General features: G+C 48.6%; 1 protein-coding gene across 3 annotated transcripts in view; it reads right to left on the bottom strand.

Annotated features, from left to right (window-relative positions):
• Nucleotides 1-16,790, bottom strand: part of LOC138295217 (zinc finger protein with KRAB and SCAN domains 4-like) — a 74,167-nt gene that overhangs the window by 39,362 nt on the left and 18,015 nt on the right. For 2 of the 3 annotated variants that reach the window (XM_069233392.1, XM_069233391.1), the window contains one exon: nt 989-1,101. The exons of the other annotated variant lie outside the window; for it this stretch is intronic. In XM_069233392.1, the coding sequence (XP_069089493.1) occupies nt 989-1,054 (66 nt within the window). In that variant the 5' untranslated portion in view covers nt 1,055-1,101. The remainder of the gene's footprint in view (nt 1-988; nt 1,102-16,790) is intronic. 3 annotated transcript variants of the gene reach the window in all.

The following is a 16,790-nucleotide window of genomic DNA, read 5'->3' as shown; positions in this document are numbered from 1 at the left end:
CGCGACCACAAACAGGCCTGTTCTCGACAAAATCTTGCCAGCTGCACTGCTCGACAATGCAAATTTTACCAGGATAAACACAACACCCTAGTTTATCAACCTTGTTTCGTACATCACCTGTTTGAGGTATACTGTGGCCACAAACTGCTGGTATGTCAATAAAGGGCTTGGCAATGCATAGGACACTCAGACAAATGAAAAATGAAAACTTCAGTAGCATGGATTTCATATGAGGTTTGTGTTTCGACTCTGAAGGAAGACCTGTCAAATCCCGCTCTCAGCACTCTATAAAAGGCAGTGCCCAGGAGATGGTGAAGACAAAATATGTGAACATTGCAAGTCACTCAGGAAACTGTACTGTTCAGAGCAGTGACTCATGAAGACCAGACACACAAAACAGCATTCAACTTGTGCCTACAAAATAGTCTTGTAGCGAGCTCAAGAGCCAGGAACACCAGAAAACAGTAGTATCTGAAACATACAGTGAAAACCTCTGCTAAAAAGCAAACAAGGAATCCTGCAACACCCCCAAAGGCTACTACCTCCCGGTTGTCATGAACAAGCAATCCCGAAAACATTATTTATTTACTACAAGTCAAGCATAGTCCAAACCTGTTCTCAAACTGGAGAAGTACTCAGCCTGCTATGTGCACATGCTTTGAAAAAGTATGTGATCTGAGATCAGAGCATTTCACACCTGATGTGAGCAACTGAGTTACATTGGTAAGGAGAGACCCATATACAGTTTCCTGCCAAACACTCGAACCTTGACCTGGCCTGTGATGGACACAAGAAAGCAGTGGTAGCAACACTAGCAATGACACTAAAACATAACCATTAACTCTGTAAGGTGAGAAAGTGTTAGAAGCAATAATAGCAAAGACACTAAAAGATACCCATTAAGGACAGAAAGCGTTAGTAGCAGTAATAGCACATACACTAAGAATACACATAAGGTAAAGAGAGGAAGCTCTTTCCAGGTCTGTACCTGTGCCTTAGATAGTGGGTTTTCAGATATTTCCCGCTTTACAGCTCCTGGGTCGGGTGTCTCCATTTGAATTCTGAAGCCTGAAGCAGCAGCGGAGGCGTGTTTCCCGTATCCTGGTGTCACATGGGATCAATCGCACAGATGCAAGTTAACAATAAATATTAGTGTCCACCAAGACTGTAGTCCTTTTAGCATTTCACTCTCTCGGAGTAGTGTAGGAGGCTGGCTTGGTTTGTAGTGGGTACCTAAGGTACTTACACCTTATACCAGGTCCAGTTATCCCTTATTGGTGAAATGTAGTAGTGTTCTAACAGCTTAGGCTGTCCAGGGGTAGCTGTAGCAGACCAGCCAAGGCTGAACTAGGAGACATGCAAAGCTCCTGCGATACCACTATGGTCACACAGTACTTATACACAAGAAAGACAATACTCAGTGTTACCAAAAATTAAGGTAGTTTTTTTTAGTAACACAAGGCCAAAAATATCTTAGAGGCAATACTCCTTCTTGAGGTAAGTATTATAGACAATATATACACTAGTAACCAAAATCAGGCAAGTAAACAGTCATAGAATAGTGCAAATAGTAGAAAATACAATAGATTGCAATGGGCCTAGGGGACAAACGATATACTAAAATAGTGGAATGTGAATGTCGAATTCCCCCCTAGGCAAGTGTAAAGTGTAGAAGGGCACTGGGAGTGTAAGATAACACCAAAGATTAGTAAAGTACCCCACCCTAGAGCCCACGAAAGCAGGGGTAAAGTACAGCAAGTTTCCTCAGAACAGACTACAAGTCGTGATGAAGATTTATGCAAGAATCAAGCAAGACTGCAAGCAACAAACAATGGATTCCTGGACCTGAAGACCTGTGGAGAGAGGAGACCAAGTCCAGAAGCCGAAGAAGAGTTCAGGAGGAACAGGAGCCCCTGCCAACCTGGAAGAAGGTGCAAAAGTGGATTCTCCAGTTAGAAGAAAAGTACAGAAATGAACCAAAGAAGATGGCTGCAGGTTCCTGCTTGGTGCAAGGGATGTCCCACGTCAAGCTGTTGGATGCAGGCTGTTTGCGTTGCTGGATTCCACCAACAAGCCTTGGTTCAACCAAGTATGCGGTTTGCTTCAAAAAGGAGCTGCCTGGACCCAGGAGAAACTTGGGGGTCTCAACTCGGTCTGAGGAGACAGAGTGGGCTCTCAGCCCTTCAGAGAGCCCTCAGAAGACCAGACAGCACCCACGGGAGTCCCAGAAGACAGGGACAAAGAAGATGCAAAGTGCAGTCGTCACAGCACTACACTAGAGGGTCCCACGCCGCCGGAAAACAACTAAGGGAGCTGTGCGTCGCAGGATGGAGTGCTGGGGACCTGGGCTACACTGTGCAGGAAGAACTTTTGGAAGAAGTGCACAGAAGCCCAAGGAGATGCAGAAGACGCGGTGCACAGGGGTACTGTTACAGCACAGGGAGGCAAGCTCTTACCTCCACCAAATGTGGACAGCTGAACCTTTGGACAGTCTGGGTCACATCGGTCCACCACCAGGGAGCACGCTCGTCGTCAGGAGAGGAGTCCCAGAGTGGTTGTCATCGCAGAAGGGTGCCTGCTAAAGCAGGGAAGTGACTCTGTCACTCCACAGAAGATTCCTTAGTTTCTTCTGGTGCAGGGTGAAGACAGGCAGTCCTCAGAGCGTGCACACCTTGGAAACTGTTGCAAATGCTGGCTAGAGCTGAAGTTGCAGGTCACAGGAGTCGTCCCGGATACTTTGTTGCAGTTACAGCTGTTCTTGGAGCAGTCTGTGGTTGATCTGACAGTCAGAAGCTGAAGCAGAGGAGTCCTGGAAGAATCTTGCAAACCAATTCTGAGGAATCACCCAGAGGAGAGACCCTAAATAGCCCTGAGAGGGGGATTGGCTACCTACCCAGGTATGCACCTATCAGGAGGGGTCTATGACATCACCTGCTGGCGCTGGCCACTCAGAGGTCTCCAGAGGGTACCCAAACCTTCGAATCCAAGATGGCTAACACCAGGGACACTCTGGGAGTGGTCACTCCCCTTTCCTTTGTCCAGTTTTGCACCAGAGCAGGGACTGGGGGGGTCCCTGAACCGGTGTAGACTGGATTATGCATGGAGGGCACACTTTGTGCCCTTCAAAGCATTTCCAGATGCTCTGGGAGGATACCCCTCCCATACCTGTAACACCTATTTCCAATGGGAGAGGTTGTAACGCCCCTCTCCTAAAGGTAATGCATTGTTCTGCCTTCCTGGGATTGAGCTGCTCAAGCAACAGGAGGGAAGAAACCTGTCTGTGAGGTGGCTGCAGTGGAAATCTCAGAGAGCCGGCTTGGCAGTACTGGGTGCATGGGATTACCCCCCCATACCAGATATGAATTGGGGGGTCAATTCCATGATCTTAGACACCTCACATGGCCATATTCGGAGTAACCATAGTGAAGTTACATATATGTATTGACATATATGTACTACACGCTTATAATGGTATCCCCACATTCACGAAGATAGGGGAATTGGCCGTGGACAACGTGAGGGCACCTCTGCTAGTGCAAGGGTGCCCTCACACACATTAACTTTGCACCTAGCCTTCAGTAAAAGAAGGTTAGACATATAGGTGACTTAGAAGTTACTTAGTGCAGTGGAAAATGGTTGTGAAATAGTATGTGCACTATTTCACTCAGGCTGCAGTGGAAGTCCTGAAGAAAGGTTTGTCTGAACCCCTGGGTGGCAAAAGAAATGCTGCAGCCCATAAGGATCTCCTGGAACCCCAATGCCCTGGGTACCTAGGTACCATATACTAGGGACTTATAAGGGGGGTCCAGTGTGCCAATTAGAATTGGAATATGGAGTCACTAAACTGTAGTGACAAATTTGGTAAGTAGAGAGAGCATAGGCACTGGAGTTCTGGTTAGCAGGATCCCAGTCAGACAGGCAAAAACACACTGACAAAGAGAAACAGGCCAAAAATTGGGGTAACGATGCTAGAAAGAGGCTACTTTGCAGAGGTAGCTAGCTGAGCAGACAAGGAAGTACAGTAGTACACTCAAAGCAACAATTATTAACTTGAATCTCAAGACAGTTCTTTACTTGACAAATTATTTTAAACCTTATTCAGTGGTAAGTTGTTGTTATACATAAAATACACGAAGGTCTCTCTCAAACTATTATAAACAGATTTAACTGCATCAGCCTGTGTGGTTGACACCTGAACGGACCTATTTCCAGTGCAGAGAGGGAGGCGACAGGGCTGTGCATGGTATCCCCCCGCTGTCTGCTCTACCTATAGAGCCCCTAGCAGTCTGGGTGAGGATGGGTGCTCAGGTGCAGGGATTCGAGTGGGGGCTATCAGATAGGATAGCGCTGTATGCCGACGACATCCTTTTCTTTCTTTCTTCCCCAAACTGGCATAGAGGTTTTGTTATGTATTTGAGTAGAGATCTTTTTAATCGTCAGTTCAGTTTTATCAAACTACATCTGTTTAAGCAAATTTCAGATGTTCCAATTATTTGTTCCAAAATGTGTCTGGAATATCAGCTCTTTAGAAATACCCTCTTCAATTTCCTGCTACTCTTCAAATCTCTTTGAAGCTTTCTTCCGAAATCCTCAATAATATTAGGTATGTATCTGCCTCTTCATGTGTAAATCGTAATCTATTTATGATGGTGAGCCCTTACTTTACGCCCCCTACATCATTTCGGAATTAGAACCAAATATTTAAATATTTTCTCATCATAATTAGTGAGTATCTATTTTCATGTTTTTGCATTAGATGTTGCTACTTTTGAACCCACAGATGTTCCAGAAAAGTTAAAAAAATTGTTGTTTGTCTCACCTTGTATAGTTATAATATAGAACAGTGATACTCAAAATACGGCTCGGGCCGCATGAAGCACCACCTGGCCTGTATGTGCAGGCCCTGGTTAACAGAGGCACTGGGCTGTTACCTCTAGGGCAGGTTCATTGCTGTTTAAGAAAAGAAGTATCTAAGGTGTCCTGCACCATTTAACTTTAGGAACACTTTCATTTATAAAGACATCTTGCAGCAAATGTGTAAAAATATGATAATGTTTCTTCAAAATTCAACAAGTCTAATTCATTAACATGTAGAACCATTTCTGGATGTACCTGGTTCACTTCCCCTACATCCACTTTATTTGTCTCTTTCTGCCCCACGCACACCACCTGCTGCCATCAGTGCGGCCCTCAGTCACACCACGACCAAACATTTTGGCCCCTGGGAAGATGTCTGCGAGTACCCATGGTACAGCAAGGGGTTTCTCTACTCCGTTAATACTGTCCTTTAAAATCATCCAATAATGTTGATTCATCAGCAAAAGGTATGGATGTAAATACTTCAGAAATACGTTTAAAATAGACTATGATGAGCAAAGGCAGTACATGAAGCGGCACTATGATTAACTAGCGCCCCCTTCCACATTTAATACCATTTCGATTTTCACTGTATTTCTATTTCAATTCTGGGGAGTCAACTGATGCAAAAGCAGAGGACTAAATTAGTTTCCTATGGTACAGGCACTAGCTCAGACAAATCTACTTTTTTTCCTGATACTGCAAAGGTAACTAGGTAATGTGTTGGCTGTACTGGAACATAATACAAGCCTGTAGCATCACTGCCCGTCCCTTAACCTAGAGGAAGATATATTAGGTTAGGTTTGTTAGGGCATTCGTTCTTCCAGAGTTCATCCCCTCCACATTAAATGCAATCAGTTCAACCTCACATATGCTTCCTCCCTCTTCCCATATCTATTACCTGCCCTCCCCTCCTCCCTTGCATCAGCCCTTCCTTCCTCTTCCTATAGGCCCAAAATATTACATATGCAGAGCCATCAGCCTCTCCTCAGTCATCTTCCAAATTTTTCCTGATCACTCACAAAGCGGTTTACAACTGCAAAGAACTCATCTAAACCACACAAACACTACGCAGTAGATGGCACCCCTTAGACAAAAACAGCTGCTACTACTTGCTTGGCATTCTTAGATGGGTCTGCTATCCCCAAGTGTCGTTCAGAAATCTCCCTGCGGCGATCTAAATAGCTGGTGTTTCATTTATTTTGCAAATATTTATTGTACTGAGCTGGGTTCTGGTTGCCGTAAACCCCCCCCCCCCCCCCCCACACTTTTTGCCTGGTTTTTAGATGCAACTTCGACTGAAGTGCACTGGGTGCCTGCTAACCAGGCCCCCTGTGCCAGTGTTCCTCCCCTAAAACAAGACACCTGGCCCTTCAGTCCCCTAAAAGTCCCTAGTAAATGGTACCCCTGGTACCAAGGGCATGGGTATTGAAGAGAGCCCCTCAGAGCTGCAGCACAATTTGGGCCACTCCGAGGAACCCAGCACCAACCTCATTCAGGTTGCATGACAAGGTGCTCCCAAAATTGAAAACACAACATGGAGCACAACTGTGTGCCATGTCCCATAAATACTGTTTGTAATATCTGTAAGTCAGACCTACAGCAGGCCTTGAGACAAGGTGTATGATATTAAAAGTGAGGACATAGAGCAAATATGCCTCTACTATGTGTGTTGATTCTTAGACACAATAAGTGTACAGGGAAGCCATTTTAAATAGATGCACAGGACACTGGTCAATACAAGTTCTCAGCTACATGGTAGCTTCTTTGATGATAGTGTGCAGAACTGGCCTTCCTCAGAGGAAGATGCCAACCCCTCTGCCTCGGGCCCATCTGCCACCTGGACAGACTGCAAACACCCCTAGTGTGACCTGCCTCAAGTGAACACCAGTTTATAAATTCTTCCACCTTGTGTGTGGTGGAATTTAGGAACTCTGTTTAGGGTGATGTCCACACTCCGCAGGAAATGGTCATCTAAGGTGTGTAGTGACCCCAATGGCAAGTAGCCCATTCGCTACTACCCTTCACTCCAATTAATGCCCCCTAAATTGAGTATTTAAGGGACTCAATGATACTAGATCCTCAGATCTTAGCTGGATCCAAAAGAAGGAGTGGACAAAAAGACTGCTGGACCCGAGATCCAAAGAGCATGACTGACTTTGCGCCAACCCTGATGGCCTGCCTGCTCCACCTGACCCTCGAGGAGCAACTGACCTGTCTGATCGCTGCAACCTCCAAGAAATGAGGAGAGCTGCCAAGGCTTCACCAAGCGCCAGGGGGAACGTCCTTGCAGCAGAGGAGCTGCTAACCTGCTTCCGGAGGCACTCAAGAAAACCCCTAGAGGATTGGGACTGTGCTAAAGTGGGACAACGGTGTCAGTGTGCTCCCCAGGCCCACCAGAAGAAAAGCCCACCTTGTGCTCAGCTGCTGTGGGCTTCACCACGGCATCTGCAGACTGTTTCTGCAGACCCCCTGCAACCGCAATTGACCAGGAGGTAAAACCTGACGCCCTAGGACTCCACTGCACCCGTCTGCCCCAGACCCAGAAGAGGAGAAACAAGGGTGCCCCTATAGCTCCCCACATTGTGACACCAGAGCCCACTTGTTGGACCCAGAGTGTTTCTGCAGGCCGTGCCCCAAAACACCCTTAAGTCAAGAAGATTGGTTCCGTAAGTTGTTGCCATCTTTGTTAGCCTCCACAGGATTGCATTTCAGCTTCCTGAAAGTGTTGACTTTTGAAAACTATAAAAATTCATAACTCAAAAAGTACTCACCTGATTCTAATGATCTTGGTATCAAAATGTATTTAAAAGTATGTGTTATTTTTATAACTGTGTCAGATTTCTTTATTGAGTGTGTCTCTCACTTACTATAGAAGTCTGTGCCTTAAATGCTTAGAACTACCCTCTGATCTGTCTAAATGCTCGACCACACAACCCAAAAAGAGAGCATTTGGGATGTCATTTTTGTCTCTGTGATACCTCTGGGTACTGCCTGGACTCTTTGCACAGTGTACCTCATTTTGATCCACTATATAAAGACCTTGCTTCCTACCATTTATCCTTCTCCAATCTGCTTTGCAAGGACACACCTTAGTTACTGCATCCACTACTTTGTTACACGCTTCTTGTAGTCTTTCTGTGGAGTCTAGAGCCTTATCTGGCCAAGTGGCAGCAGTCAGGAGACTGACGCACTTCTGGGGGCAAGGCAGCTCTTACACATTGATTTACAGCTACTCACGTAGGTTCATAACAGTTAAAGATGGTCACTAGGTCTTCTCTGAAACTTAGAGTTTCCTAATATTTGAGAAGAACTTCAAACTAAATCACGGATGTTAGAAATTGGGTCTCTAGTTGGCAGCTAAAATAATCCCTGTTCACCGCCTTCAATCAATCAAGGATTTGTAAAGCGCGGCTACTCACCAGTGAAGGTCTCAAGGTGCTGGGGGAGGTGGGTGCTGAGGATCAGTTGAAGAGTTAGGTCTTGAGGTCCTTCCTGAACTGTGAGAGGGTGGGGGGACTGCCTGAGGTAGGTGGGGAGGGCGTTCCAGGTCTTGGCGGCGATGTGGGAGAAGGATCTTCCTCTGGCTGTGGTTTTCCGGGGGACGTTGGTAAGGGTCTGGTCGGCGGAGCGGAGTTGTTTGCCGGAAGTGTAGAAGGAGAGTCTGTGGTTGAGGTAGGCTGGTCCCGCTTCGTATAGGGCCTTGTAGGTGTGGGTCAGGAGCTTGAAAGTTATTCTCTTGTCGATAGGCAGCCAGTGTAGGTCTTTTAGAAGGGCCGAGGTGTGGCTGTGTTGTAGGGTGTTCTTGATGAGACGGGCAGAGGCGGTCTGGATGCGTTGTAGTCTTCTCCGGGTCTTGGCAGTGGTTCTGGCGTAGAGTGCATTGCCGTAGTTGAGACGGCTGCTGACAAGGGCCTGGGTGACTGTCCTTCTGGCTTCGGTGGGGATCCACTTGCGCAGGGTGTGGAAGCAACCTGATGAGACTGTGCTCATCTGTTGGTCCATTGAGAGTGACGAGTGTAAGATAACGCCGAGGTTGCGGGCCTGGTCGGTGGGGGTGTTTCCAAGGGCGGTGGGCCACCATGACTCGTTCCAGGCAGAGGGTGTGGAGCCGAGGATGAGGACTTCTGTTTTGTTTGAGTTCAGTTTGAGGCAACTATCTTTCATCCAGGCGGCGACTGCTTTCATTCCTTCGTAGAAATAGTTCTTGTCGGTGGTCGGGTTGTTGGTGAGGGAGACAATCAGTTGGGTGTCGTTGGCGTAGGAGACGATGTTGAGTGCGTGGCTTCTGACGATGGCAGCCAGGGGGCAATGTAGAGGTTGAAGAGGGTGGGACTCAGCAAGGATCCTTGGGGGATGCCGCAGCTAAACTTGGTGGCTTCCAAGAGAAAGGGGGGGGGTCGGACCTTCTGCGTTCTGAGGAAGGAGGAGAGCCATTGCAGTGCTGAGTCTCAGATGCCGGCGTTGTGGAGACGGGTGCATAGCATGTCGGGTGAGACTGTGTCGAAGGTGGCAGAAAGGTCCAGGAGGATGAGGGCTACGGTCTCGCCTCAGTCAAAGAGGGTGTGGATGTTGTCTGTGGCGACGAGGAGGGCAGTCTCGGTGCTATGGTTGCTTCTGAATCCTGACTGAGAGGGGTCCAGGATGTTGTAGGCTTCCAGGAAGGCGGTGAGTTGTTTGTTGACTGCCTTCTCAATTACTTTGGCCGGAAAGGGGAGCGGGGGGATGGGGCCGGTAGTTCTTGAGGTCTGTTGGGTCGGCGGTGGGTTTCTTAAGTAGAGGTTTGATCTGGGCGTGTTTCCAACTCTCTGGGAAGGTGGCGGTTTAGAATGAGCGGTTGATGGTATGCCGGAGTTTGAGTGCGATGATGTCGCTGGCTTTGTTGAAGATGTGGGCAGGGCAGGGGTCGGTGGGTCCTCCTTAGAGGATGGCGGCCATGATGTTAGGGGTCTCACTGTTGGTGATGTTGTGCCAGCGGAGGAGGGTGGGGCGGCGTGGTGATGCTTCGGTCGACAGGCTGGGGGCGAGAGTCGTGGGAGGGCCCTGGGTAGTGAAGCTGTCGTAAATGTCTGTGATCTTGCGATGGAAGTAGTTTGCAAGGTTTTCACAGAGTTCTTGCGACAGGGGATGTCGGTAGAGTTGGAGTTGTGGTTGGTGAACTCTTTGATGACGGTGAATGGTTCCTTGCTGTTGTGGGCGTTTTTATTGATGCGTTGTTGCAGGGCGAGTTTTTTGGTGGTCCTAATGAACTGGTGGTGATATTTGATGGTGTTTTTGAAGGTTTTATAATTAGCGGGGGTCTTGCCGGTGCACCATTTCCTCTCTAGACGTCTGCAGACCTGCTTTGATTCTTTGAGTGCGGGGTGAACCAGTTTGCTTTCTTGGCTGTGCTTCTGTAGTGGGGTGTCTTGAGGGGAGCAAGGGTGTTGGCGCAGTCAGTGATCCATTCATGGAGGTTGTGTGCTGCAGTGTTGCGGTTGTCGTCGGATTGGGGGGGCGGGCGTTGTGTTGAGGCTGACGGTGAGCTGGGCTTCAGTGACTTTGTTCCATTTTCTGCAGGGACGTTGTGGGGCGTGGTGGCGACCGGTGGGTTTGTTAAGGTGAAGTGAATGCAGCGGTGATCGGTCCATTGGAGCGAATGCAGCGGTGGTCGGTCCATTGGAGTTCAATGGTGTGGCTGATGGAGACGTGGTTGCTGTTGGAAAGAATTGTGTTACTGGCCAAGTGAGTGGGTGAGGTGACGAGTTGCTTGAGTCTGAGGTTGGCAAGGTTTTCGAGCAGGGTGGTGTAGTTGTTGTTTGGGTTGTCGAGGTGGAAGTTGAGATCGCCCATTAGGATGTAGTCCTTGGATGTAAGAGCGTGGGTGATGGCTAGGTCAGCGATGGTGTCGCAGAATGGGGGGGCAGGGGGCCCGGCAGTCAGTAGATGAGGGTGGCCCGCAGAGTGATGTTAGGGTTGGTTCCAACCTGGAAGTGGAGGACCTCCTGTTGGTTGTGGCGTCTTCGGTGCTGGTGGATAGGCGTGGGGATTCTTAGTGGACGATGGTGATGCCTCCCCCTGGGCGGTTTGTGCGGTCTTTGCGATGATCTTGTAGCCGCCTGGGATGGCGATATCAATGTCTGGAGCCGAAGAGGGGTTAAGCCATATTTCTGTGAGGAAGGTGACATCCGGGGATGTGGTGTTGATGAGGTTCCAGAGTTCGATAGGCATGCCTGTGGATGGAGCGAGTGTTGATCAGGATACATCTGAGGCTGTGTACTGCTTCGTGGGTCCTCTGGATGGGCTTGAGTGACGGAGGCTGGTGAATTTGCAGTGGCGACAGGTGAAGGGTCCCTTGGTGTTACCTGGAGATGCCTGCTTAAGGTTGTGGTGGTGTCCTAGGTTGAGTGCGATGAGTGCTGCTGGCGTGTAGCGGTGGTGGGTAAGAGGTCCAAGGATCCTGGCGGTGCTCGACGTTGGGCAGGCCTTAGGCGCGCGGACGCCATTAAGTAGGTGGGGGGAGGAGAGGACAGCTGGGAGGTAGGAACGGCACGAAAAAGGGGGCTGGGCCACGGGGCAGCAGCGCCGGGGAGAATGCGAGAGAGAAGAGAGAGAGAATGAGAGGAGTGAGGAGAAAAACAGGGAAAAGAAGAGGGAAGCGCAGAAAGTGAAAAGGCACAGAGAAAGCACACTAAAAGAAAAAGGAGGAGAAAAGGGAAAGAGGCTGTGAGAAAGTAGCCTGTTTCTAGCCTTGTTACCCCCACTTTGGGCCTGTTTGTAAGTGTATGTCAGGGGGTTTTCACTGTCTCACTGGTATCCTGCTTGCCAGGGCCCAGTGCTCATAGTGAAAACCCTATGTTTTCAGTATGTTTGTTATGTGTCACTGGGATCCTGCTAAGTCAGGACCCCAGTGCTCATAAGTTTGTGACCTATAGGTATGTGTTCCCTGTGTGATGCCTAACTGTCTCACTGAGGTTCTGCTAACCAGAACCTCGGTGGTTATGCTCTCCCTTTACAAATTGTCACTAACAGGCTAGTGACCAATTTTACCAATTAACATTGGCTTACTGGAACACCCTTATAATTCCCTAGTATATGGTACTGAGGTACCCAGGGTATTGGGGTTCCAGGAGATCCCTATGGGCTGCAGCATTTCTTTTGCCACCCATAGGGAGCTCTGACAATTCTTACACAGGCCTGCCACTGCAGCCTGAGTGAAATAACGTCCACGTTATTTCACAGCCATTTTACACTGCACTTAAGTAACTTATAAGTCACCTATATGTCTAACCTTTACCTGGTAAAGGTTGGGTGCTAAGTTACTTAGTGTGAGGGCACCCTGGCACTAGCCAAGGTGCCCCCAAGTTGTTCAGGGCCAATTCCCCGGACTTTGTGAGTGCGGGGACACCATTACACGCGTGCACTACATATAGGTCACTACCTATATGTAGCTTCACAATGGTAACTCCGAATATGGCCATGTAATATGTCTATGATCATGGAATTGCCCCCTCTATGCCATCCTGGGATAGTTGGCACAATCCCATGATCCCAGTGGTCTGTAGCACAGACCCTTGTACTGCCAAACTGCCTTTCCTGGGGTTTCACTGCAGCTGCTACTGCTGCCAACCCCTCAGACAGGCATCTGCCCTCCTGGGGTCCAGCCAGGCCTGGCCCAGGATGGCAGAACAAAGGACTTCCTCTGAGAGAGGGTGTTACACCCTCTCCCTTTGGAAAATGGTGTGAAGGCAGGGGAGGAGTAGCCTCCCCCAGCCTCTGGAAATGCTTTCATGGGCACATTTGGTGCCCATTTCTGCATAAGCCAGTCTACACCGGTTCAGGGGACCCCTTAGCCCTGCTCTGGCGCGAAACTGGACAAAGGAAAGGGGAGTGACCTCCCCTGACCTGCACCTCCCCTGGGAGGTGTCCAGAGCTCCTCCAGTGTGCTCCAGACCTCTGCCATCTTGGAAGCAGAGGTGCTGCTGGCACACTGGACTGCTCTGAGTGGCCAGTGCCACCAGGTGACGTCAGAGACCCCTTCTGATAGGCTCCTTCAAGTGTTGCTAGCCTATCCTCTCTCCTAGGTAGCCAAACCCTCTTTTCTGGCTATTTAGGGTCTCTGTCTCTGTGGAAACTTTAGATAACGAATGCAAGAGCTCATCCGAGTTCCTCTGCATCTCTCTCTTCACCTTCTGCCAAGGAATCGACTGCTGACCGCGCTGGAAGCCTGCAAAACTGCAACATAGTAGCAAAGACGACTACTGCAACTCTGCAACGCTGATCCTGCCGCCTTCTCGACTGTTTTCCTGGTGGTGCATGCTGTGGGGGTAGTCTGCCTCCTCTCTGCACTAGAAGCTCCGAAGAAATCTCCCGTGGGTCGACGGAATCTTCCCCCTGCAACCACAGGCACCAAAAAGCTGCATTACCGGTCCCTTGGGTCTCCTCTCAGCACGACGAGCGAGGTCCCTCGAATCCAGCAACTCTGTCCAAGTGACCCCCACAGTCCAGTGACTCTTCAGTCCAAGTTTGGTGGAGGTAAGTCCTTGCCTCACCTCGCTAGACTGCATTGCTGGGAACCGCGACTTTTGCAGCTACTCCGGCCTCCGTGCACTTCCGGCGGAAATCCTTTGTGCACAGTCCAGCCTGGGTCCACGGCACTCTAACCTGCATTGCACGACCTCCTAAGTTGTTCTCCGGCGACGTGGGACTTCTTTGTGCGACTTCGGGTGAGCACCATTTCACGCATCCTCGTAGTGCCTGTTCCTGGCACTTCTCCGGGTGCTACCTGCTGCTAAGAGGGCTCCTTGTCTTGCTCGACGTCCCCTCTACCGCCTGGTCCAATTTGCGACCTCCTGGTCCCTCCTGGGCCACAGCAGCGTCCAAAAACGCTAACCGCACGATTTGCAGCTAGCAAGGCTTGTTGGCGTTCTTTCGGCGGGAAAACACTTCTGCACGACTCTCCAAGGCGAGAGGGATCCGTCCACCAAAGGGGAAGTATCTAGCCCTTTTCGTTCCTGCAGAAACCTCAGCTTCTTCTGTCCAGTAGAAGCTTCTTTGCACCCGCAGCTGGCATTTCCTGGGCATCTGCCCCTCTCCGACTTGCTTGTGACTTTTGGACTTGGTCCCCTTGTTCCACAGGTACCCAAGATTGGAAATCCATTGTTGTTGCATTGTTGGTTTGTGTCTTTCCTGCCTTATTCCTCTAACACGACTTCTTTGTCCTTAGGGGAACTTTAGTGCACTTTGCACTCACTTTTCAGGGTCTTGGGGAGGGTTATGTTTCTAACTCTCACTATTTTTTAATAGTCCCAGCGACCCTCTACAAGGTCACATACGTTTGGGGTCCATTCGTGGTTCGCATTCCACTTTTTGGAGTATATGGTTTGTGTTGCCCCTATCCCTATGTGTCCCCATTGCATCCTATAGTAACTATACATTGTTTGCACTGTTTTCTAAGACTATACTGCATATTTTTGGTATTGTGTATATATATCTTGTGTATATTTCCTATCCTCTCACTAAGGGTACACTCTGAGATACTTTGGCATATTGTCATAAAAATAAAGTACCTTTATTTTTAGTATAACTGTGTATTGCGTTTTCTTATGATATTGTGCATATGACACTAAGTGGTACTGTAGTAGCTTCACACGTCTCCTAGTTCAGCCTAAGCTGCTCTGCTAAGCTACCATTATCTATCAGCCTATGCTGCTAGACACCCTATACACTAATAAGGGATAACTGGGCCTGGTGCAAGGTGCAAGTACCCCTTGGTACTCACTACAAGCCAGTCCAGCCTCCTACAGAGGCAAAGAAAGAGGAAAGCGCTGAAGCGAAAGGCACAAAAACAGCACACTAAAGAAAAAGGAGGAGAAAAGAGAAAAGAGGCAGAGGGCAGCCCAGCAGAAGAGCAGAGCTCTCACACTAGGCACCAGGGATGAGGCGCAGGCAGAAGCCTGCAGGTGGAAGAGGGCCTCGAACTTCGACATGGGTCAGGGTTCGAGTCAGCACGGGCTTCCACTTACTGGTGGAGCTATGCGGAGGCAAAGCAGTTCACTGACCTTGGTAGCTTGGCACAAGCAGTCAGCCTTATCTCAGAGGCAATGTGTAAATTATGTGTACACACACACACACACACATACAGTAACACAGTGAAAACACCACAATAGTACTCCACAACAGTTTAGAAAAATAGCCAATATTTATCTAAATAAAACAAGACCAAAACTACAAAAATTCAAACATACACAAGCAAAGATATCACTTTTAAAAGATTAAATGTAATTGTAGTTCCTTGAAATCAATGAAGCGCTTGTCTGAGGCAAAGTACCTAAGTTGTGTCAAAGACTAGGCGGGCCACAGGGGAGGTGATGCGTCTTAAGAGTCAGATGCGCTGGTTCCTTACTGGTGCAGGAAAGATGATGCATCAGTTCCTTACTGCCACAGGGGAGGCACGAAGTGTTGGTTCCTTACTGCGGTGCGGTGTCGATAAAGAAAATGGCGCCCAGGGACGATGTGTTGATGATGTGTCAAAAGTCAAGCCATGACGAGTCAGTCTCACAGCGATGAAGCAGGAGTTGCATCAGAGTTAGGGCGGTGCATCACAGACTTTGGTGATGCAGTGCTCGAAACTCACGTAGCGGTGGCTCTTCTGATGCACTGTGGCCCTTGGTGAAACAGTGGTTGATTCGGAATGATGCTGTGAGTCGATGTGTGGATTTTCTTCCTGCAACACCAAAAACCTCCTTCAAGTGCCCAAAACTACATTTGGCACCACTTGACAGGACAGGGCTCTCAGCAGAAAAGTCCAGGTGCTGGCAGATGAAGTCTTTGATGTCCCTGAGACTTCTTAACAGGAGGCGTGCTCAGCTCAAGCACTTGGAGAACCTTGAAAAGCAGGATGTAGAAAGCAAAGTCCAGTCCTTTCCCTCCCAAGATAGAAGCAGCAGCCCAGCACAACAAAACAACAGGCAGAGTGGCAGTTCCTCCTGCAGCATCCAGCTCTTCTTCCTGGCAGAACGTCCTCAGTCCAGAAGTATTCTAACTCTGTGGGGGTCAGTGGTACAGTATTTATACTCATTTCTATCTTTGAAGTAGGCTAACTTCAAAGAGAAGTCTTTGTAGTGCGCAAGGCCCTACCTTTCCCTGCTCTGACCCCAGACACACTCCAGGGGGTTGGTAATTGCTTTGCAGGTGCAAGTGTCAGCTCCTTTCACCACTCTAGCTCAGGAAGACCCATCGGCCTGGTGATGGGTCTTCAGGAAATGGACAGCACACCTCAGCTTCCTTTGTGTGACTGTCTAAAGTGAATACACAAACAACTCAACTGTCATCCTGGCCCAGATGTGTATTCAGCGGACAGTCAGAGCCACACAATGGTTAAGCAAGAAAATGTCCACTTTCTAAAGCTTGAAATTCAAAAACTAACTTCACCAAAATAATTATTTCTAAATTGTGAGTTCTGAGACTCCAAACGCTTTAGCTACATCTCCTCCCAATGGGAAATTACACTTAAAAGATATTTGAAGGCATTCCCCATATTACCCTATGGGAGAGATAGACCTTGCAATAGTCAAAACCGAAGTTAGCAGTATTTTGCTACCAGGACAAGTAAAACACACCACTACATGTCCTATCTTTTAAACATACTGCACCCTGCCCATGGGGCGGCCTTGGGCCTACTTTAGGGGTGAGTTACATGTAGTAAATGGGAACGTTTGGGCCGACATGGCAGTGTAAAACATCACATACTGGCACTGCAATGGCTGGCCTGAGACATGTTTGCAGGGCTACTCATGAGGGTGGCACAATCAGTGCTGCAGGCCCACTAGTAGCATTTGATTAACAGGTCCTAGGTACACCTGGTGCACTATAAAAGGGACTTACTAGTAAATCAAAACAGCTACTTATGGATAAGCCAATCACCAATAAATTTTAGACAGAAAGCATAAGCA

This window comes from Pleurodeles waltl, chromosome 5, assembly GCF_031143425.1.
Source record: "Pleurodeles waltl isolate 20211129_DDA chromosome 5, aPleWal1.hap1.20221129, whole genome shotgun sequence".
Taxonomy (NCBI): Eukaryota; Metazoa; Chordata; class Amphibia; order Caudata; family Salamandridae; genus Pleurodeles; species Pleurodeles waltl.
Note: the sequence above shows the minus strand (reverse complement) of the source record. Positions and strands in the feature narration are given on the sequence as shown.